At 42.8% G+C, this 24,102-nt stretch overlaps 1 protein-coding gene across 1 annotated transcript in view; it reads right to left on the reverse strand.

The window, feature by feature from the left end:
- Positions 1 to 243: 243 nt before the first annotated feature.
- The window catches only part of LOC109475235, a 36,307-nt gene continuing 12,448 nt past the window's right edge, over positions 244 to 24,102 (reverse strand). Inside the window, exons 8-37 of the mRNA XM_019775836.1 lie at positions 23,986 to 24,075; positions 15,320 to 15,453; positions 14,708 to 14,830; positions 13,949 to 14,309; positions 13,353 to 13,565; positions 12,318 to 12,534; positions 11,804 to 11,914; positions 11,217 to 11,344; positions 9,814 to 9,889; positions 9,499 to 9,573; positions 9,240 to 9,332; positions 8,738 to 8,903; positions 8,130 to 8,221; positions 7,609 to 7,740; positions 7,113 to 7,267; positions 6,577 to 6,697; positions 6,035 to 6,151; positions 5,748 to 5,845; positions 5,458 to 5,530; positions 5,060 to 5,199; positions 4,650 to 4,743; positions 4,173 to 4,259; positions 3,925 to 4,011; positions 3,505 to 3,600; positions 3,101 to 3,208; positions 2,858 to 2,944; positions 2,451 to 2,519; positions 2,112 to 2,189; positions 1,531 to 1,674; positions 244 to 989 (exon numbers count right to left, since the gene is read on the reverse strand). Of these exons, the coding sequence (XP_019631395.1) occupies positions 960 to 989; positions 1,531 to 1,674; positions 2,112 to 2,189; positions 2,451 to 2,519; positions 2,858 to 2,944; positions 3,101 to 3,208; positions 3,505 to 3,600; positions 3,925 to 4,011; positions 4,173 to 4,259; positions 4,650 to 4,743; positions 5,060 to 5,199; positions 5,458 to 5,530; positions 5,748 to 5,845; positions 6,035 to 6,151; positions 6,577 to 6,697; positions 7,113 to 7,267; positions 7,609 to 7,740; positions 8,130 to 8,221; positions 8,738 to 8,903; positions 9,240 to 9,332; positions 9,499 to 9,573; positions 9,814 to 9,889; positions 11,217 to 11,344; positions 11,804 to 11,914; positions 12,318 to 12,534; positions 13,353 to 13,565; positions 13,949 to 14,309; positions 14,708 to 14,830; positions 15,320 to 15,453; positions 23,986 to 24,075 (3,595 nt within the window). The 3' untranslated portion in view covers positions 244 to 959. The remainder of the gene's footprint in view (positions 990 to 1,530; positions 1,675 to 2,111; positions 2,190 to 2,450; positions 2,520 to 2,857; positions 2,945 to 3,100; positions 3,209 to 3,504; positions 3,601 to 3,924; positions 4,012 to 4,172; positions 4,260 to 4,649; positions 4,744 to 5,059; positions 5,200 to 5,457; positions 5,531 to 5,747; positions 5,846 to 6,034; positions 6,152 to 6,576; positions 6,698 to 7,112; positions 7,268 to 7,608; positions 7,741 to 8,129; positions 8,222 to 8,737; positions 8,904 to 9,239; positions 9,333 to 9,498; positions 9,574 to 9,813; positions 9,890 to 11,216; positions 11,345 to 11,803; positions 11,915 to 12,317; positions 12,535 to 13,352; positions 13,566 to 13,948; positions 14,310 to 14,707; positions 14,831 to 15,319; positions 15,454 to 23,985; positions 24,076 to 24,102) is intronic.

The following is a 24,102-nucleotide window of genomic DNA, read 5'->3' on the forward strand; positions in this document are numbered from 1 at the left end:
AAAATACTGACTAAAACGCCCCATTTATAAAAAATGAAACTCTCATACCTCCTTTACACAGTCCTAAACAGTTTCTATCTTAATTGAAATATTTTTGATTGCGTATTAGCCATTCATAGATAACATTTCATTCATAGATAACATGAAAAAAAGGGCTATCACAAATACAAAAGAACTCAGAACAATGTGTAATAGACTTTTATTGTAACAGTTATTGAGAATATACATAACATCAATGTTGTTAACTATATTTTTCTTTGTACATTCTGTAGAAGGTCAAAGCTGAAAAACATTTGGAAGTGCAAATACTAAAAGTAAAGGAAAAAGATTTTTACAGGCTAGATTTCAGATAACATCTTTCAGTTTACTACTTAGTACCATGCCACACAACATATAAAAAGTACATTGAAGGGAAAATGTTCAGATTTATACAAACAGGATCAGAGATCTTATAAAGCATTATCAAACATTCCGCAGTTTAATTTATCTTTGGTCATGAATGTAATACATGTAATCATAATTCTAAATCAAGATCTTCCCTTTTTTCCCATGCCTTCACATCAATGACAAAGCAGTTGCTATAAACCCTAAAATGATGAATTGCTAAAGATTTGCATTACCATTTCTAGAAACAATGTAAAAGGAACTTTGTATCAAAGGCAACAATTTCCTTGCTACTACTCTGGTTGCATTACAAAAGAACTAACATGCATGACATTGTGTTTTCACAAAGACATCACATAGGATAATGCATGTCTTCATTGTTGGCTAGATCCCCCATGAACTGAAAGGTATGTGCTATATAAACCCTGCTGTATGTGCCTACTGTAGTGCATACTACTACATAGAGATATCAGGCCCTAACTCTCTGTCTCAGTACTAGCTGCTCTTAGCCGATGTCTTGAAACCCAGTGAAGAATCTTAGATGCCTTTCTCATCTCGCTGTCTCTCTCAGCACTTCAGTCTGTGATGTACAACTTGTACACAAGCTGTAGAAGATGGAGAAATGAATTATTAAAACATTTATGAAGCAGAGGTCTGTGTGAATCATTTAAAGTGGGTGGGCATTTTAGAAGAACTGAAATGGGAACTTTTGGTAGTACTGGTGATATATAGCATTTTTTTCAAAGAAAAACCAAGCAATGGTAACAAGGAACAGCATCTACAATGCAGTCAGATTTACCCTGAAGAAGGTGACAGACAGTCACAGAAACATTGACTGAATAAATATCTTGGTTGTGTAAAAAGAGTCTCTTTACTCTTATCTGTGTTGAACTTAGTAATACGTTTTTGAACTTGCTTGCTAGACTGTTAATGGAAGTGTTCACATGCATGACTATCCCAAGTATGCATACATGTACATAGAGTGTATGTGACCAGTCCTTCCGTAAAGTTCAGAACTTACGTTTCTGAACCTGCTTCCAAGACTGTTATGGAACAGTTCACAAGCAAATGACTATCACAAGCTAAGTATGCACACAGATTGCGATTGCACGGAGTATGTGATCTACTTTAAAGTGCTGAACTTACATTTTTGAACTTGCTGGCCAGACTGTTTTGGAACTGTTCAGGAGTCTTGCCCTGTGGTACCTGTTGTCTGAGGGGTTTGGAGGGGATCTCCTGGGTGTACCTGTCCAGCTGGTCCTGGGGGAGCAGGGAGGTGTCCACATCAACCTGGGAGGGGATTAGAGATCACTCTTTAGAGCTGCCAAAGGAACAAAGCACTTCAAATATCTTCATGCCTTCAAATATCAGTCTGAGAGTTAAATCAATCAAGAATTCAAGTGTTCAAAAACTTGTGTTTTCCAAGAACTATCGTAGAGTGGAAATCGCTGCCCCCAAATTACAGTTGGGGCATCATCACTAGAAAGCTTTAAACAACTTCTACAGTTGTGCAAAGGTTGGGTGTAAAAAGTTGAGTTGTTTGGTGTAATATAGTTAGCTGCTGCTATGCTGCGTGCCTGCAAATCTGGAGTGTTACACTGAAGGATGGTCATACAGGCTATACAGAGATCTGTATACAGGCTATACAGAGATACAATGATCTGACAACTCAATCTAGTTCCATGACTACATACATTTTTATCTAGTTATAACACAATGTACTGTACCATAGGGGTGCTGATTTCCTCATCTCTTCTGGCATCTGCCACGCGTACAAACACAGAAGCTCCCTCTGCCAGCTTAATCTGGAAATGCAGTAAATAACACGCTCTTTGAAACTTGGAAACTTTATTCATGCATCATGCCTATACTTCATAAATCTATACTACATGGCATACAGTTTGCAGTGGGTGAATGTCAAGCATTATGAAGATTTCTACACCAAATGTCTGGCACAATTGTTTAAAAAGGAAAAATAGATTCAACAGTAATCTCAGCACCATGGACAGGTACTAAGAAAATGATCGGTTAATTTTTAATCACTTCATCTAAGTACTGTCACTCACAGAATTGGTTTTCGTCAGGTCGTCCATAATCTCCTTGCACGGTTGTCGAGACAAAGCTGTCAGCATAGCCTGAAAAAAACAACAACACTTAAATCAGTTCAGTTACTCTGATAAGGTTTTCAGAGACTATATGACTGTAAGAGGCAAAACATCATTGCAATGTTACAAGAATTAGTGCATAATATCACATGTTAAGGTTCAAATGAATGAAACACAACCAGTAAATGCATGTAGCTGAAATAAAAGGCTGAGAAAAAAACCTCAGCTGAAGTTTCCTTTTTCAACAATAGCCTGAGTGTCAGCATTTTTAGCTCTCATTTGCCTCCATGACAGCTAAAAGGGCTGACACTCAGGCTAAAAAAAAATACTTCCTGGAGTAAAAACAAGTTGCAGAAGAGTAGTGAAACCTGAGTGGGTGCCCCCTGGTACAGTGGCAGCTGGTATGCACTGGTGACTGCATAGCCATCTTTGAAGATCTGCATTGCTGTCCATGCCTGTGGGCGTACAGACTTACGGTTAGCTTGAAATACGTACTTTTTTATCATTCATAGTCTGCAGAAATGTAAACACGCTAAATGAGTTGACAAACACATGTTTCTGAGGTCTTTTATTCTGCCAATAAAGATTTGGTGAAGACCAATAAGCATTACCTGTTCCAGCAGCCCGTATTTGTAGTTGTCCCTGGCAACGGTGACTGCCACTTCTTGTAGATGTACAATCAGCACCAAGTATCTGTGCAAGGACCTCCGTGGAAACCACTGGAAAAAAAACACGATTTAGGAAGATTCTCTCAATGTTGGCATTGGTAGTTGGAAAAACTGATGATTATAAGAGGGTCTGCATCCTGCATTTATTTTCTGTGAGGCATTAATGTTCACTCACCATCAACCAAAATCCTTAATATATAATTACACAGGAACAACTTCATTTACTGTTCAGCTTTAATAGCCTTCCTAAATTTACCATTAAACATTGCTGTTAAGGATCCCCCCATGCAGACCCTCTTATGACATTGATAAACCTATATATTCCCCTCAGTTGGGTATTGTCTCACCGTGAAGCCATCCTTCCATACTGGTGCCTTCTGGTTGCTGTTCAGGTCCAGGTTTTCAGTGAAGGTCAGCTTGTCGTACGCTGCTGTTGGGTTACCCTGGAAAATAATTAACACAGTAGCTGTTGTGATTATGCATGACTAAATAAGCACTGAAAGTGTTTTACAAAAAATACACATCAACTAGGTAACATTTGCAAAGCAACTGCATAAGGTTTATCTTCACATGATCCAGACTAATAAACTACAGTAACTGCTCTGTTTATTCTCACTCAAAAACATTCCATCATTGACCTTACTTGTTTAGAAGGAAAGAAGAAGAGTAAGAAGAAGAAACTGAGGAAAAATAAAATATGTTTTCCTTCTGCAAAGGTGATTCTAATCAACTGTAAAGCAACTGAAGATTGAAACATGTGTACTTACATAGTAGAAGGCCCCGGGTGGGTTGAAGCAGTAGTGCACATGGGTGAACTTTGACCAGGGCAGGTTCATGGCTCCATCTATGGCCACCTGTTATAAGAACAATACCAACTATAAGACTGTACTTCAGCTATATTAGACTGTACATAATGCAAACACAAAATTTTACCTCTGTGTCAACAATCTACCAACAACACAGTTTTTTTTCTAATAAACAACACTGTTATGATCATAAAAACAGCATTTCCCACCTTGAGTCCATGGATAGGCTGGTACCTGGAGATGTGTGTCAGGTCTAACTCTGGTGGCTGGGTGTCCAGCAGTCGGGTCAGCTGGGTCTGCGGACAGAGGTCAAACTGGATACTAAGTTTGTGCATGTTTGTTCATTCTTTGCTAACAAAACCTGTTATGCATGTTATTCTCTCATCTACATCTATCCCTTAGTCTAATCATCTGACCATTAGGGCACCACAGAAGATATGACAACTAGTTTTCTCAGTTTTCTGTTCTGAACATGTTGTGACTGTCCATTCTCTGATATCATCCTCCAATCTTTTCCAATGCCATCCCTCTTTCTTCCTCCCTGTACTGTTCCTTGCATGATGTTTTTTGCTAGTCCTGATGACTGACACACGTGACCATGTTATTGTTAGGAGGTATTCATAATTGGACCTATAATGGTTTATTTGACTTTTAACATTTTTGTATTTGGAAACTATGATGCTTACCCTGATCCATTGTTCTGTAGCCTTGTCAGTTTTCAGTCTCTGCTCCTGTCCATCTGAGATGACTGACAGGGAGTCTCTTATCAGCACCACGTTCCTGTAGGTGGCAATCATAATAATTGCTTAAAGTGAAAACTTTTGTTCCAACACAAGAGATTGTTCTCACCAAGAGCTTTTAACCAGTAACTCTGGTCTGACCTTCAATAGGCTGACTAACTGAAACAATGATCTGATACCTTTGACCCAGTGTTGACATCACACAAGCCACATGACATGTGTCTCTGGTGGGTCAGTCTATTGAAGAAGACCAAACTTCCTTGTCTCTCATTCCACAAATACAGAAAAATACAGCAAAAGTAAATGCATTCACAGTATGATATGAAAATGTTTCGGAGGAAGAAGAATGATTTTACCTGTCTCCCATGGCATGGAAGAGTTGACTCTCTCCCCTGGTAGGTGTACACTTGGTGGAGTAGTACACTCCCTCACTGTAGGCAGGCTTAGGCACTGTCAGACCCAGTCTGGGCCAGTCTACCTGGGGAACTCTCTCAGCCTGGGAAAGGTACAGGTAATTGTTCTGTGTTAATGTTTATTGATTTTTTTAGGCAATTTCCAAACAAACAGCAACAGTAAGGCAAAATGGAAATGTACTTTTTCTAACAAAGAGAAGGGATGTCATGTAAATAAAGGCATCGGTACTGAAAAGAGAGGAGAAAGTATGAGAGAGAGAGATGAATTCTTAAGTTAAGGTCTTCAACTTTTTTGTGAGACTACTGCAAAAAGTTATCTAGTCTCAGCAAGAATCACCCACCTCTAGTGGCCTCCCATGCTGATCTTTAGGAGCCTTGACTAACCTCAGCAACAGACTGGCACAGGGGATGTGTCTGTGGGTAAAAAAAAATGATGACAATGTCAACAACCATGTTCTTTGTAGCTTTGCTTGATGGGTGCTGCAGTATGTATGACATAAATATTCTGTAAGCACAAAATTAAAGCATTGCTTGTTAAAGGATCTATTTTCCAAACTTGCCTGAAATTATATCAAATGAGGAAATGACTTTAGATTGTAAGCTAGAAGCAGGTCATATTTGCATGCTGTACCTCTTAGATGCTCGGAGCGTGTTGTCCGTAAGAGGGTCCAGAGCATTTGGTCCTCCATTGTACAGCCTCACCTGGTGGGCTCCTTCATTCAGAGATACCTGGCAGGGGGCACAAAGTACAAGACATTTAGTTCACTCAAAACTTAATAAGAAGACCACTCAAGGGACCAAGAAAACCTGGTCTGTGAGCACAATCAAGTAGCCATTATAGACTGATTCTAAATGCTTTAATGTGCCAATGAATTATAGCCTAGAACATGGTACAAGTGGGGTAAACATGGGTCCTACCTGTAGTCCAGGGGTGTCCACCATGGGTTGTCTCTGAGTGCCTGTCTCCACAAACACATTCAGTGTCGCCCAGCCAACAACGGTCAACTGTTTACGGAACCTGTCTGTAGCGTATACCTGCATTCAGGTCAAAAAAACAAAAACAATTAGCTTTGATTACTAGTAGTTACTACTGTAACACTACAGTTTCATAGAGAGTTGGAAAAAGATTGGGCACTACAAAGTAAAAGTAGTATTAATAATGATAGCTTTTTTGGGGTCATGGGGCAGTGGGTTTTTAATCCACTATGTCTAGGGCATGGTATTGGAAGGCAGAGCCCATCCCTCTCCTTCCATCGCATTTTACATTCCCATCCAAATAAGTTTGCTACCCATTTTACATCTGGGTGGAGTGAGGAAAGTTGCGCCCAGTGCTTTTCCCAAGGACACAACGTCCAGCCAGGATTGCCATGCATCAAAACCACAACATCTTGATCGTGTGTATGCTAACTTATAGCCTGATTCAATACCACAAAATGAAATAGTTGAGTAAAAAGTCTGACCTTAAGCAGCAGTATTGATGATGGGGGTAGAGCTGCTTCTCTGAACTCCATCCTGAAGTTGTAGGAAGGCTCGAATATGTTGCTGTCCAGGTCTACACTAGTGTTGATGTCTGGTCCAATCCTGGAGAAACAATGTGGAAAATATGTTAACTTTATAACATTCATTTTTTTTTGTACTCTAACTGCAAATCCATGACGTCAAATAACTTATTTTTCTGTGGTAGCATTAGCACTTGAAAAAAGGTGTTGGACTGTATAGCTGCACTTTCAAGCTTACTCAGACTCATTATAGCCAAGATCTAGATCAAACAGTTGTCAATAATAGCAAGCATTTCAATGGGATTTCTTAACTACAGATTACAGACTGAGACCACTCTAAATGTGAATTGTACTGTCCTGGTACATTGATCAAATTGATCAAACGTGCCAGGGATTTTATATTGTCCACCGTCTCTGTTAAGTGATGGCTGGAGTGCCCTGGTACATATGGTACATATGATATGATATTAATAATGATGTGATGTAGAGGTACATACTGGTTAAACTGCCTGTCGAACATCCTGCCTGCTACTCTGGAGATGGTGACAGCATCTGGCAGGAACCTTGCTCCGTCTATGTACAGGTCAAACCCGTCACCTGACCCAAACACATCCACAGGAGGGGAACTTCTCTCATGGGCTATCCACGCTCCCTGGAACAGGGGGAAGGGATACAGGAATTAGTCAAATGGTGGCATAGAAAAGGGGGGTAATTCAGACTTCTGGGTCGTATCTATAAATCAACTGTCATGATTACCTCCTACTCTCTAGTTACCAACCGTGGCCACTCAGGAATCCAAACATAGAAACCCCAAACAAGTGCTACCCAAAACAATACTTCCACACTGTATCTTATAAAATTCTTTTGGTGAATAGAAATTACACCTGGTCCAGTAAGGAATTCCTTGCTTATCTAAACTTGCTATACCATCTTATGTTACTAATACATCAGATTCTGTTTATAAGTGTGGACTTAAGTAGTACAACAACTTACGTCTGGAATGTCATCCTCCAGGTCTCCAGCGATGGTGGAGGGAGTGTTGGAGCGAGGCGGCTCACCCTGGAACACGTGGAACCGAACCGTGGACCTCCCAAATCTCTGCCACTCCCGCGGGTTCTCTCTGGACTGGGGAAATAAGTGTAATAATTCTCACGATTTCAACTAATGAAATTGATCTTTTGCACTAGTGGCTAATGCACATCTGCTATAGGCTAACACTAAATCCCAAAGTAATTTTATCATCTATCCACAAATTTCAGCATTCTCACACAAGTTTTGTACTGCAATAAAAAGCATATCATGCCTATCTCACAACTTTCAGCACCAGGGACAGAACCTGTTGGCTGTGATTAAGAATAATTGCAATTATTTTGATGATATTTCATGATTATTTTGAGTTTCATTCTGAAAAAAATGGCCTGGCCTCTTCCCTCATGACCACAATGAAAAGCATCCAGCAGGCCATTTTGAGTGTTTTTGAAGGAAGGCTCAAGCAATTAAAGAAACAAACTTACTGACAGAGGAATGTCCTTAGCCTCAGGTACAGGAGGGTAGTACAGGGGCAGTTTGTGGTTCCCTGTTCTCAGTCTCAGCCGTCCAGCATTTCCTGCAACAACACAAGCACTGGACTTTTAACAGTGTGGTTGGTATTGTAGGTGAAAAGTAAAGAAAAACATGAACTATAGAAATACACTATGGAAGTGAAACTGTGGAAATAAACTGTGGAATTGAACTACAGAAATGAAATATGCAAATGAAAGGATGTAATGCTATCTATATGCCACAGATTCCTTTTAATTGTGGTGGTGTCAAATGAGCTAGGGCAGTGAGTAGTTTATCCACTGTGTCTAGGGTACTGTATTAGAATGCAGAGTCCATCCCTGTCCTCCCACTGCCTTTTACCTCCCCAACCAAAGACAGGTACTCATTTTACACCTAAGTCAAGTGATGAAAGGACACAATGTCTAGCCAGAAATGCCAGAAATCAAACCAATGACCTCTCGGTCTCAAGTCCACTAGTCTTACCACTTGGCCATTTGACACCACTTGCGTTAACATGTAACTCTATAGCAGCCTAGATATATGAAGAAAAGATCATATATGAAGAGAAAAAGAAACTTACTTCCTGTAGTAAGTGTCATGGAGCTCCAGGCAACTAGTTTCTCCTCGTCCAGGATACTCCCCCCCTGGCTGATGTCATCTGGCGCGTCGTCCCGGATCAGCTGGCGCAGGTAGAACCGGACAATAACGATCATGTCTGCGTTCAGGTACACGTCATGGAACAGTGCCTGGGAGGATGGAGGGGACATTTATTGGGTCATAATATATATAAGGGTATAATATAAAAGTCACATGTTTTCATGTCTAGTCAGCAGAGTTGACTCAGAACATGAAATACTACTCAAGAAGTATTGTTTTCATTACGTTGACTTAAATCAGCTTTGTCACTCAGCAGGAGTGGGAAGTGGTGTTTTTTATTTGAATGGATCAATAGAGTCGACACACTCACTCACTCACTCACTCTCTCTCTCTCCCATAGCTTCTACAAACACCTGTGATTTATAAAACCTAAAGAAATATGGCCATCCTACAGTGCTGAATGTTTTTGTGATCTGTGTCCTCACCTCTTGCCACCCAAAGACGTGGACTCCATGCTTGAAGTTGGACTTGACTGGCGAGGTGGTACAGGTCATGGGAGCTGTGGAAGACTGGGCAATCTGGGGAATAAGGAAACAGATTCACACCAATTCAATTTGTTGGTTCTCAGATTTTTGGACTGGTCTATATTACATTGGGTTGCCACTGTCCATTCTTGCATAAGGAAATGTAGTGAAATATGGCCTTGTATAAAATCATATAAGATTCAATAGTTGGCAAACTTACATTCCCCGTCCATTGGTTGTACACAGTCAGGCGCACTTTCCCCTCTCCATCTAGGGCATCTTTCACTCTGTCAACCTTTAACAGAAAGGAAAGATATGAAAATTATAGTCATTCCATAACATTAGGTTATACAAATACATTCATGCAATATTCTTCATGTAGTAATGGACGGATCATTTTCCAACTAAATTGAAAGCAAGATATACCAACATCCACCAATTCAGCACCAGGGACAGGGTCTATACACAACGTTTTTCCAAAGCATTTTGCTTTCTGCCCAATCCTTAGAAAACAAATGTGAACAGAAAAACCTACCTGGAAGCCCACTGACACACTGTCCTCCACCTCAGGTTGGTAACTGATAGGAGTTCTTCTAGATCTTCTACTGGACCTTTTGGGGAATGAAAATAAAAAATGACCTTTCTTTAGTAAAACAGTTCTCTCACAACTGAAAACATAACATATGAAGTATCTCAATGACAATCTGCAACTTGATTTTTAATCAATATTTGTGTGATAATTAATTTGAATCTTTTATCAGACTTGATTTTGGCTCCCAAACACATCCTAAATCAATTTGATGAAGGTTTAAGAAAATAGTGATTCCAGCATTTATTTCTAGCCAAAATGCAAAATTTAAAAAAAAGCAGTGACTGACATCAACACTGAATTAAACAAAACAACAGCAAAAGCGTGGGACTAAACTACAAACCAAACTACCACTCCAACAAAAAAAATCATCCACAATCAGCAAAAATCAATTATTATTGTTCACGTGAATCAGATTAAAAAGAACAGAGAGAAAGAAAAGATAGCCAAGCACAAAGACCACACGTGCACAGAACCAGTGAGACTGAGCAGTAGGGTGATCAGAGTTTGTGGTGCGATTATTTGGGATTGGTGATTGGTTGGACAGCACACCTATGTAGGGTGGATTACCTTTCTCTCTGTCGACACTCTTTGCAAGCCCGCCAGGAGGGGTTAAAGTGAAGTTATTGGGGAAAAGTTTAGGGAAGAGAAACGGTAGGATGTGGAAAGATTTGTAGAAGTGAAGAAAGTGTGAGAACTTGAGAAAGAAAGGCATCTTGAACATGGGTTAAAGGTACTAAGTGCAACCATTTGGATTTCACTGCAATATCTATCAATTAAATAATTTATGATTTAGTATGAATTAATTAATTCTACATGCTTCTCAGTAAAAATATTTAAAAAGAAATAAAATCTAGTATATGCTGATTGATCTTTTTTAATTTGAGACCAAATTAATACCTACATATGTAATATATAATAATTATGTTTGAATGCTTCATAAAAATTGCCATTACAAAAAATATATTCAATAATCTCATTAAGACTGCACATGATTTCTCATGATTGTTTAAAGCGTAAAAGAAAAATACATACTGTGTCAGCACTAATTTTAAACCTAGACTTAATTCTTTAAAGCTGGTTGAAACCTACCTGAGCCTATATTGGTAGAAACATTGTATGAAAAATCTTTTTTCTCAGGTCTTGCTTTCAGTTTGCCATGACATTGTGCATTTTAAAACACAGTTATTGTCACTGTTAAAGAAATCAACCAACTGAATCTATATTGAATGGTACAGATAAAAGAACTTTTGAAATTTAGGGGCAGAATTACAGTAATCTAAACTCTAAGACTTCTAGTGACTCAGGTAGGTTTCAGCCAGGTGAAAGGTCATGCACTTTGACCTCACCTGTCGTTAATAGTGCCTGCGGTGCTGGGAGGAGCGTCAGAAGGGGGAGGGGGGATATAGGCGATGGGCTGAGTAGGGATAGAGGAATAGTTTTGGCGGGGGGAGTTGTAGGCAGGGTAACCAGACATCTGAAATCAACAAAAATACATGTAATAACAACAAACGAAAACACATGTTACAACAACAAACAATGAGTGAATCTATTGTGTTATTTGTATGTAATATTTGCATTGTAGCAGGTAATAATCTATTGACATCTATCAATTTATCTATCTAATAGTATCCATCCCTCTATATCTAACTATCTCTCTCTGTATATATATCAAACTGTCTCTCTCTCCCTCTCTGTCTCTCTCTCCATACATGTAGTTAGTAAAAAGAATCTCAAGATACAGGAAATCATGCTTAACTTACTACTACTAACTTACAATCACATTTGAGCAAAAGCTGTTACACTGCTAAACTCCAATGTTTCCTGGTCTATTCTCAAGTTTAATCAGTCTTCAAGTATTACTTGACTATTGAAACACTGGACTACAATACAGAGAAGAAATAAGTACAAGTACTTTCTTATTTGTTTTCCTTACTTGAGGTGGGAATTTGTAGTGTCGTGCTTCAGAAGGGTTGACTTTAGAGAGTGACTGGACATCAGAGTCTCTCCAGTTCACCAGTCTGAAGTACAGTTCTGCATGACCCAACTGGAACAGGACAGAAGGATTCAACAAACCAAACATCATCATTTCTGGCGCTCTGCTACGTAGGCATGCAAGTTTCTTCCATTGCCCCTTGTTGCTAGCAAGGGGCAATGGAAGAGACCTGTTTTACCTACAGTTGGTTATTATAAACACCCAGGAGCTGTATAGTAAGTAGTAGGCTGTTGTCCTTGTCTGCGTCTGCCATAAGATGTCTCATAGTGAGTGTACAGTCTGACAGGTTCATCGACCTCAGACATATGGAGAACATGTCACAGAAATTTCTGTTGTCTCAGTTGAACATGTTCTATCAGTATCAATGGCTTTGTTTTAAAACAAAACACACAAACCAAAACCATTACAACCAAAAACAAAACTTCCAATAGTTCAGAAACTTCCATGGTCGCACCTGAGGAACATTGTTGAGCTCCACAGCAGTCAGATGAGGCTTGACCGGCGTCATCCTGAGCGGGATTTTCCACCGGCCGCTCAGGACGCGGTTCTGCTGGTCAAACAGTTCGATCTTGCTCCAGCCGCGTGAGCGCAGGCGGTTACTGTCGTACCCGTCCCTGCCGGACTGTACCTGCATCTCTACTATTATGGAGAGATCCATGGACGGCTGGATCCTACGGAATGGTCGGGTTGGGTTAGAATTGACGTTTGGAAGATGGCCATGCATATGTGACTGTGAATGGACATAAAGTACTTGAAAAAAGGTTTTCTTGGAGGGCTGGATCCTTAGAATAGTCGGGTCAGGATAGAATTGACGTTTGGACAACCAGGTCAAGCACAAATGGATTGTGAAGGGATGGATATAATTCAAAACGGAACTTTTTTTAATGGTGTTACTCAATGCAAAGCCAAATGTCCACTTCTAGGCACTGAGTTAGGTGGTATGACAGACATATATGTATGACTATGCCAAAAGATGGTGATGAACATTTGTTAATGAAAGCTTAAGAATTGTATTGATTGGAAGGGAAGCATGTGTGTTGGAAGGGAGTTTGCCATCACTTTTCAAGGGATTTGTGCAATGTTTTCCCCAGATAAAATTCAAATTAGACCATTTCATACAACCTAGCCACCTGTGGGTCTCTCAGTAATAGGCAAGATACATGTTGATGGAATTGTGAATAATGAAATATAAAGATTATCATGAAATGTTAGTATAGTTACTGTAATATCAAAGTCGATTGATTTTATCTATTCAAAGTCACGAAGAAATGAGGACTACAAAGATTGCCTAATGGTTCAATGGGTCAATACTTCAGGACTGTTTCAATTACATCTTCACTAATTATAAAATATGTGAGTTGTTAACATTAAGTAAGCTTAGTTATTTAGAAATCATTTCATGTACAAAAGATGCTAAATGTTCTGTCAGAAAGTTTTCAGAGAGGAGACTGTATAATGATAGTTGACAGCCCTACATCCCTAGTGTTACCTTGGCACAGGTTGTTTGGCACCGATGACTGCTATGTTCATGCCAGCATAGTTCTGGTAGTAGCTGTTGTAGCCTCCCTCTGTGTACACTACAGGCAGGGGTGTGGGGTCTCCAATCTCATTAGCATTGTTGTACAGACCCACTATCAGCCGGGTGGACTTGTAGTCTGGGTCCAGGCCTAGCAGGTAGTCATAGAATACCACAAACCCAGCTCTGAAAGGCATAAATTTAAAAAAAAATGAATTACAGTTCACTCAGTTTGCAAAATTAGGTGCCTTTGTTTTATAGGCACTATGTTTGGTATCTATTTCCTATGTACGAATGGTGTTCAGTACCAAGGACAGGTATGCTTGCCTGTGTGTGGAAACTGTGGATGGTGTTCAGCACTGAGGACAGATGCATATGTCACAAAGGGTTCATAACCTATTTGTTTACCAGTACACTTTCCTGTACAGTTCATGCTCTTTACATCCTTACATCCCAATGCCATAAGCATTTGCAATATATAGGAAAAGTAACAAGGGTAGGATTCCTTAATACATCTACTTCTAAGCTATATAATACATATGAATTCTTGATGCATGTTTTTCCCTTACCCAGGATCATAAGGAGCTGGTAAGAGCGGATCCAGAGCCTCTATCGTGTTCCCTTCTCTGTCTCGCTGGAACCGATGCCTCTCGATCTCCGGCGTCTCCGGCTTGGGCGGAGGCCTTCTTATTGGCGCAGGTTGCGGCTGGTGTTGGGGTTGTGGCTGGGGAGGGGGAGGCTGTGGGTGAGGTTGTGGTGGCAGTTGTGGTGGTGGGGGATGAGAGGGGGCGGGGAGAAGCCCGGGGGTCCGCAGCTCGCGCCGCATCTTGTTGAGCATGGCCTCCTGTTTGAGCAGCTCCATCTCGTGCTGCAGGTGAAGCATCTTGCGCATGTGGTCCCTCTGCAGCTGCCGAATCTCTCCATCATCATCTAAAGAAATTGGTGTGTAACTTTTACTTCTTTGTGGGTACTTTGCAGAGAAGAATGTCTAATTCCTCTCAATTTCAGCACCAAGGACAGTGTCAAGTACATTGAGGGCATCCATTGTAGTATCAGCATTGAGTCACAGTACACTGTTTCACAAATAAACTCGACATGATCCCTTTTAAGAAGTATCTACATGAATGGAAGCCTGAGCTTATGCATATTGTTAGACTAAGAGTCAAGTCAGAAATATTGGAAATTGCACATTGTATATTCACCCAAGTCACTGTTTCACACATAAACTTGAAATAATTCCTTTTAAAATGTATATACACTACACATGCATGGAAGCCCGAGACTAAACATATGGTAAGAGACAGTAAGAAATATCGATGTATATCCACCAGAGTCGCTGGCTCTCCTGCGGTGCTTCCTGCGCTGGTGCTCGTGCAGTTCCTGTAACTCCCGCTGGAGGCGCTGGTTCTCCAGCTCGATAGCCAGAACCTGGCTCCCCATGTCCTTAGGTTCTGTCATTGGAGAGAGAGCATAAAACAAGGTATTATTCTGCATCACCCATATTAGTCCCAGCCCTACCAACAATTCCAACATCTAAAGTCTGGTTCTCCAGTTCTATACAAAACCTGGCTGCCCATGTCCTTAGGCTCTGTCTTGGGAGAAAGAATACAAAACTAGAAAGTTCAATACCCACATGAGAAAAACATGAGAAAATTTGCTGTCCCTAAACAAAAAACATTATCATTGGAAGGAGGAGCACATCCCTTTCCTTCCACTGCCTTGTACCTAGCTTCCCATTTTAAACCTACCAGTAGGTGGAGGGAGGAAAGTCATTTAAAGTGCCTTTCCCAAGGTCACAATGTCTGGTCAGGAGTGCCATAAATTGAACCAATATACCATGTTTGTTGGCCTAGCTTCTTGTCCATTCAACATCACAGAAATGGTGAATGTTATATGGAAATATAAGAAAAAACATGCAGCAGTTTGTATTAGTTTTGTACCTTTTTTGCTTTTCTTCTTGTCCCTGCGTTTGTTCTGGTCCTCTAGCTGCTGTGCCTCCACCTGCATGTCATGCATCTGTGCCAGGACGGCCGGGTCGTTACCACCGCTCTGTAGGTACGCCAGACGCATCGCGCTATGGGAAGGGACAACAAACTTACATTATTCACATTTACTAACACAGATAACATACAGATTCCTTAACAATATTCACAACAGAAATGAAATACAGACTCCTTAACTTCTATTGCAGGAATTATGCTTTTTGATGACATAACAGTATCTGCTATCCTAATTTGAATACTACATATATTGAGAGCCTGTTGACCAGCTCTAACACATACATTTTGTGACAGAATATCAATTGAAAGTACTTTTTATGGGTTCACCACACCACGAAGTGGTGTGGTGAAACCATATTGCTTTTTCTGATGTTTCTTCTTCTTCTCCTTCTCCTCCTCCTTCTCCTCCTGCCATATCTTTAAATGGATTCAGCTTCTTCATTTTAGGGCCTAAGGTCCTGAAATTTGGTATGGAGGTACAGTGGGCAAATACCCCTAGGCGTTTTTTAAATTATTGTGATACAGGCTTTTAGAATGGTTTTATTTGAGTTTTTTGGCTGTGTAATAGCTAATGTATTACTGTGTAAGTGTGCAGTGTTTACCACATTTGGACATGAGTCATCACAATGGCATGCAAGGCATCAACCAATAGGCATGCAGCTTTTCTCACTGCTTAATTATTGGATCAATCCGCCAATGACGTCATCACACCCCATATAAGGGGCTGATAGCCCATTCACTCTGTGCATTTACTGAAAACATCCCCCCGGACCGGTCGGAGTTGCAGCGTCGTGGAGGTCTACCGTCCGACCAGCACGACAGCGTTTCGACAAGGAAGGAAGCACGGAGCGGAGACCGGAGTGCCTGGGGGAGAACTGCAAGGATTCTCGCTGACCAGTTTGGTCAAGGTTTGGCTAGTGTAGACGGTAGTGAGAGTCCAGAATTTTCGGCGTGTTTTTTGTGGCGCCACGGTTAGCAGGTAGGGCAGGCGTGCCTTCTAGAGTGAGTTCGGTTTTTCTTAGAGGGAGAGTTTAGTTTTGGCTGTCAGTGTGTTGTTTTTTGTTTTCTTTTTCGCACCTCAAGCTTAGTAGAGGTTTTGGGGGTAGATTTTTGAGGGTTTGTTGGGTGCGTGAGCTTTCGTGTTGGAATTTTCCGTGAGCAGGCGTTACACGTGGTCCTCCACACCTGGGTCATTTGCATTTGAATGGTGGAGGCATTTTTCTTTTGTCTGCTGGTTTTGGGGTGGTGATTGTTTTAGCAGGGATTGGGTACCTGAGTGGAGTCTCAGGCCTTGCTGGTTCGCCGCTTGGTCCTTTGGCTGTACGGGGCATCTCTTCCCGCTATGGTGGGGACTCCCTCGGGTGGGTAGTGTAAGTTTTGCAGTGGGATTGGCGTCTTTTATGAATTGGCATTCTTTGCACATGTAGATATGACGCCACGAGCACCAAGACTACCTACCGCGGGAATGCAGGATGCCGAACAGCAGGGAGTGAGACCAGCGGCTCCTCAACAGCAGGGTATCCGTCCTCCAGCCCCGTACTCAGCAGTGTGCGACAACCGCAGCAGCAGGTTCCGCCGCCGCCAGTGATAAATTTACAGCAGCAGTTTTAAGTGGTATCCGCAGGATCTTGGCGGGTTTTTTCCATGTGGGGTTTCACACGTGGGCATTTGCATTTGAATGGTCTAAGGAATCCGTGTAATTTTGTTGTTTTCGTAGGGTGGTTTAGTTGTTTGGTGTGAGCTCCCTCGGGCGGGTATTTTAAGTAATTTGCGGTACGCTTCAGGTCTGAAGTTTTGTTTTGTTCTGTGCCTATTCAGTGATAGTGACTATAAAACTACCCACCGAGGACATGCGGAAGTGGACAACGACGACATGGACCGCAACTAACAACGACGCAGTTCCCGCCTCTACAGCGAGCTCCTCTACCGCAACAACATCAGCAGGACATACGGCACCTAGCTCTACAACATCTGCAGAGCGCACAGCAACCGGCTCTACAGCACTAGCAGCCAACCGGCTCCGCGACATCGGCAGAGCGGAAGGCAGCCGGGAGTTTTATGTTTGTTTCGTATTTTTCAGTATCCCCGACAGAGCGCTGTGCCGGCATTTCGTCTTCGCGGACACCTTTGGCAGGACGACCAGCACTTCAGCATTTACGTCGTGCATGTTGTGTTCGTCACTGTCCCTGCTTGAGTGTTCTTTGGCACACTCGGGTAGTGGCAGTCGAGCGGTTAAACACACATCACGGGCGGTGTGATCTTTTCGTCGTCATGGTGTGTTCGTCACTGTTCTCACTGGGGTGTTCTTTGGTACACTTCGGTGGGAGCAGTCGAGCGGTTAAACACACATGGCGGGCGGTGTGATCTTTTCGTCGTCATGGTGTGTTAGTCACTGTTCTCACTGGGGTGTTCTTTGGTACTACTTGGTGGGAGCAGTCGAGCGGTTAAACACACATGGCGGGCGGTGTGATCTTTCGTCGTGCATGTTGTGTTCGTCACTGTCCCTGCTTGAGTGTTCTTTGGCACACTCGGGTAGGGGCAGTCGAGCGGTAACACACATGGCGAGCGGTGTGATATTTCGTCGTGCATGTTGTGTTCGTCACTGTCCCTACTTGAGTGTTCTTTGGTACACTCGGGTAGGGGCAGTCGAGTGGTAACACACATGGCGAGCGGTGTGATCTTTTCGTCGTGCATGTTGTGTTCGTCACCGTCCCTGCTTGAGTGTTCTTTGGCCCGGTTTGGGCGTTCACTCGGGTGAGGATGGTCGAGCGGTAACACACATGGCAAGCTGTGTGACTTTTAAGTCGTATATGTGGTGTTTGTCACTGTCCCTGTTTGAGGGGTCTCTGACACGGATTGGTGCGTACATTCACGAATGGACAGTAAAGTGATAACACGCTTGACGAGCGTTACGTTGTGGTCTTTACGTCGTGCATGTGGCGTGTCACTGTCCCTGTTTGAGTGGTCTTTGGCGCGGCTTGGTGCGTATTTTCATGAAGGGACGGTCAAGTAGTAACACGCATGACGAGCGTTACGTTGTAGTCTTTACGTCGTGCTCGCGGTTTTATCACTGTCCCTGTCTGAGTGGTCTCTGGCACGGTGTTGGATGTACACTCGTGGGCGAACAGTCAAGTGATAACACACATAGACTTACGTCGTGCATGGGATATCCGGCGTTGTGCCTACACGAGTGGGCTTTGGCACGTTGCTTGGGTGTACACACACGGGTGGTGGATACGACAAGCGTCAACACGACGAGCGGTGGGACCTATACGTTTGGCACGCTGGGTGCATCGTTGTCCCCGGGTTAGGATCCTTGGCAGTGGTTATGCAAACGCTGGATAAGCGGTCGATGAGCGGTAACACACAAAGAGCAGTGAAGGTCCCACCTCGTACATGATGTGCGCAGTGTAGTGGTCGGAGAACACTGGCTGGCAGAACAGTAGCACGCAAGATGATAGGTATGGTGTGACATTGGACATGTTGTGGTCCTCGAGGTTATTGATGAAGTGGTACCGGTCTTTCGCACGTTTCGGGTGGACACTTGTTTATTTAGGGTTGGTGAGCGGCAACGCTTATGACGAGTGGTGTAAGTGTCATCGTTGCGCACGTTTTCGCCGGTAGCGTACATGACGAGCGCTGCGTGTTTTATGTCGGACAGGTTGTGTTCATCTTAGTGTTAGGTGAAGTGACCCGCACCTCGTGTTAACGGGGATGTTCATACGGCGAGCCTGAAAGAATACGTGTCAGGCATGTTGTGTTCGCCAGTGTGCGTAGTTGGGTAACGTGGAGGCAGTGTAACATACAGGCTTACTGGGGGACAGATGAGCGTCAACGCATCTCTCGACCATTACAAAGATTACGTTTGTGTGCGTAATGGTCATCATTGTCTCATGACCAGTTGGTGTTCTTTAACACGTTCAGCACGAACATAGACTGGGGACACAGATTGGTAACACACTTGACGAGAGGTTCAGAACCCAGGATAGTGCACGTCAGTGTAAGTAGTAGGAGATGTGGCCACTTGAGGGGTAACACGCAGGATATGAACTTCATGCAGATCTTAAGGCGGGTCGATGTTGGTTAGAGTCACTTAGACGATGTCCACTATGTAGTAGTTCGAGCGAGCTCTAGATGATTGAAATTTCGTTAGCACCTGTTAGTGCGAGCACACACCGAAGGGTGACCGAGTATGAAGGCACGTGCACACGGCAAGCTTTATAGAAGTTAAGTGGTGCAGGTGTAATTTTGCTGAATTTCCTCAAGGGAGTGGTTGACACATGCTAGTCCAAGCACTCATAGAGAGGCAAGTTAAGTGACCAGCAACGCCATTCTCAGATGCGCCCGTCTCCCACACCGTATTTTAACGGGAATTAGTGAGGGGATTGTTTTAGGGTGGAAATGGCACGACCAAAGGGTGGTTTAATAAAGGTGTCAGAATAAATTGGTGCAGTGGGTTTCCCATGCAGCCGCTGATTTCGAGAACAAAGTGCACCGAGTGTCTTGGATAATACATGGTAACAAGGTACGGGAACTACGTTTGGATAAGGGAGTATGCAACGATGCTACATCTGTAAACTGTGACGGATTGGGAAGGTTGAAGTCCCCAGTGAACTAGTTCTCAGTGAATTTTACTGGTGATATTCCTGGCGACCGGATAGAGAATTATCAGATCGGGACAGGGCGTTATTAAAGGAAGCCGAGCCGTGTCAGAGGTCATGGGGAATGTAACAAGGCTATTGGTCAAACGGCGACTCTACGGTAATAGAGCAAAGAAGAAGTCGCCAATCATTGACTTGGAGGATTGTTCCAAAGCTAACAAGGAGTCATTAAGCGCTCAAGTGGAAATGAACGACCCGCAGTCACTTTTGTTTACTGTCAGTAGGTTAAAACATGCATTCGAGACCCAGGGAGTGTAGAGAAGAAAATGGTGGCGCTCGAATCTAGTATAAAGTGAGAACATCTCAAACAGCTGAAGAACGAGTCATTCATCGTGTGAAAGGATGTGTGGACAAGGACGAGGTTGAAGCAAAATCTTTTCAGAAGGTAATCTTTGGGTCTGGTACCGTGAGACCGGAAATCCTGGCCTCGGTGATCACTCGTACAAGTTCCACGTGACAAAGGAAAGATCGGCGAGAGAGGTGTACATATGTACATGGGCAGAGGATCAGAAAGGACTCAATCGAAGTAGTCTTCTTTTCGGGGTGATAATCACAGGTTTAGGCAGGGAAAAGCGACTGTTGCACTCAAATTGCGATCAAGAGCTCCAAGCTTGAATCAAGAACGTGGGGCAGATTAAGAATGGGGAGGTATAGATACTTTAGGTTAGGAAAATAGGTTGGACGAAAGGCTTGTACGAGAAAGATTTTAAGTGGTCATGTCTCCCTCACGGAGCAATTCCCGAGCAATCTTGAGGAGGTTTCGGTGGCCAACTATGTGTTACGGGAGGGACAAAGGTCCCAGGCAACCCCTTTGCAATGGGTAACGCTTTCCTGAAGTTCCGGTGGAAACTGAAGCTTAAAGAAAGAAATAAATGTTCAAGGGGTGTGCTATCTCTCCGAGTCATGCGGCCGAAACAGAGGGCAGAAGAATGATTAAGTTAGGGTGGTTTGTAAGGATTGTAACCCGACACTACTTGCGAAAGCAAACCAGTATTGTAGTCAGGGAAACCCGCAGTTTGGTTTCTATGTGGGGTAGGCGGTGAAGGTATATATGCAGGTGTCGTCAAGGGTATACGTAGCACCTTGTGGGCATAGACCAGGGTCAGGGCCCAGGAAAAGTCATTTCAACTAGAAAGGCCAATATTTGCTTTGGAGCAAATATAGCGATGGGTTCACCACATTTTACCACATGGCAGGGAAAGAATGAGAAACACAAGGGAAAACAATGCTTTACATTGATATAACTATAGTATGAAGTAACATACAACTAAGACTACAACAGTTGGATAGCTATTCCCTACATTATTGGTTAGGATTGCATAATGCAAACTGTTGATTTTCAAGATAAAAAGAAGCGTTCATAGCCCGCATTCCAATGCTGGAGCAGGAAAGCTTAAAATACCTACCAAAACACTTGAATACAGACATACTGTCAGTATGGCATGGCTCTGTGCAGGTGTAAATGAAGTTAAGCCAGTTAAATCCCAACAGCCAATCAGCAAGGAGAATAGAGGAAAGCTGCATGCCTATTGGTTGATGCCTTGCATGCCATTGTGATGACTCATGTCCAAATGTGGTAAACACTGCACACTTACACAGTAATACATTAGCTATTACACAGCCAAAAAACTCAAATAAAACCATTCTAAAAGCCTGTATCACAATAATTTAAAAAACGCCTAGGGGTATTTGCCCATTGTACCTCCATACCAAATTTCAGGACCTTAGGCCCTAAAATGAAGAAGCTGAATCCATTTAAAGATATGGCAGGAGGAGAAGGAGGAGAATCATCAGCAAAGACAATATGGTTTCACCACACCACTTCGTGGTGTGGCGAACCCATAAATATCGGCAAGTGTGCCGCAGAGCGATACGATGATACCTTCCTGTTATCGTGTTGAAATTATCATCAACGGGAAAGGGGAGCAGTTGGGATTGCTCCAAAGAGAGTTAACAACAAGAGTGGGGGTAGACTATGCGGGTGGCCTAGAGCCGGTTCCTGACACATCAGAAAGGACTCGTATTACTCTTCCATCTGCGTTAGAGGATTGACCTGCAGCGCACAGTAAAGATAAACCAATACCTTCCGATTTGGAAGACAACGAGGTAGTTGTTCTAGAGGGTGCACAGTTTGGGGTAAGTTAAAGAAGGAAAGTGAATGGTTTCAGCAGCTCGAGATATCATTGTGAACGGACGCATATCTGGAAAGTTTTGCGTAGAATGGCAAGGGTATACGACTCCAACACTCAAGGGAAGATTTTTCACAGCTATGGTTGGGTATGTACTGATGTATGGTCACGAGATTAGCACACGAAAGTGCTTAGGTACTCGAATGTTAAGGAGAGCGCTGAACGTGGTGCGGGAGAATCATGGGAGGAACTCAGGTTCTTATAGAGACTCCACGGGCGGTCGGATAAGATAAGGATAAGAAGTACTGGGATCGATGGATACTACGAGGAACACTCAGGCCGGGCCGATGGCATGCGAAGTAGTATTATGGGAACCAACCCATAGCAAATGAATCTTTGTCAGACAGCGCACAACATTTGGGAATTTTAAGATCCTGAAGAAAGAGGTTGGCCTCAGTCCATCCGGTCGAAAGAAAGATGAACAGTACAATGGGATATATCGCCTCATGTCTGACATAGGATATTTGAGACGGTCTGTTTAAAGGAGAATACGCCTTGTGGTATAGAGGAGATATTAGTGTGGGAATGAGTATGGGGTTTTGAGTAAAGAGGTGACAGGGAAAGGTGGATATGAGATGGGATAGACGGAAGAGAGGAGCGACGTAGGCACTGCTCCATAACTCATTAAGGATGATCCAGTGATTACGCAGTGTGAATAGTATACTTTTCTCACTGCTTAATTATTGGATCAATCCGCCAATGACGTCATCACACCCCATATAAGGGGCTGATAGCCCATTCACTCTGTGCATTTACTGGAAACATCCGCCCTCCGGGGAGTGCGGTGGAGACAGGTCCCTGAAGCAGTGAGCGGGAGGAAGGTCGAAGCCAGCTTGAACACAGCAGGCACTTTTGATTCCCCCCCACACCCCACCCTGATAATAATAAGTGGATATGAAGGGACTTGTTTTCATCGCGCGACTCCGGCACTGCTCCATAACTCATTAAGGATGATCCAGTGATTACGCAGTGTGAATAGTATACTTTTCTTCACTGCTTAATTATTGGATCAATCCGCCAATGACGTCATCACACCCCATATAAGGGGCTGATAGCCCATTCACTCTGTGCATTTACTGGAAACATCCGCCCTCCGGGGAGTGCGGTGGAGACAGGTCCCTGAAGCAGTGAGCGGGAGGAAGGTCGAAGCCAGCTTGAACACAGCAGGCACTTTTGATTCCCCCCACACCCCACCCTGATAATAATAAGTGGATATGAAGGGACTTGTTTTCATCGCGCGACTCCGGCACTGCTCCATAACTCATTAAGGATGATCCAGTGATTACGCAGTGTGAATAGTATACTTTCCTCTATTCTCCTTGCTGATTGGCTGTTGGGATTTAACTGGCTTAACTTCATTTACACCTGCACAGAGCCATGCCATACTGACAGTATGTCTGTATTCAAGTGTTTTGGTAGGTATTTTAAGCTTTCCTGCTCCAGCATTGGAATGCGGGCTATGAACGCTTCTTTTTATCTTGAAAATCAACAGTTTGCATTATGCAATCCTAACCAATAATGTAGGGAATAGCTATCCAACTGTTGTAGTCTTAGTTGTATGTTACTTCATACTATAGTTATATCAATGTAAAGCATTGTTTTCCCTTGTGTTTCTCATTCTTTCCCTGCCATGTGGTAAAATGTGGTGAACCCATCGCTATATTTGCTCCAAAGCAAATATTGGCCTTTCTAGTTATGACTGTAACAGTTACTGAGGTACTGAGATGTTATGTGCTTTACAAATAGCCAAACTGACCTTATTTCTGAGACCAGGGAGCCATTCTGGAAAGGGATCCCAACAAACTCTGTTTGTACCCCACTGTCAGGACGGTGTTCTGCTGCTTTCCTGTGGAAAAAAAAACAATATTACTTA

The sequence above is a fragment of the Branchiostoma belcheri genome, unplaced genomic scaffold (assembly GCF_001625305.1).
Source record: "Branchiostoma belcheri isolate BF01 breed outbred unplaced genomic scaffold, Haploidv18h27 scaffold33, whole genome shotgun sequence".
NCBI lineage: Eukaryota > Metazoa > Chordata > Leptocardii > Amphioxiformes > Branchiostomatidae > Branchiostoma > Branchiostoma belcheri.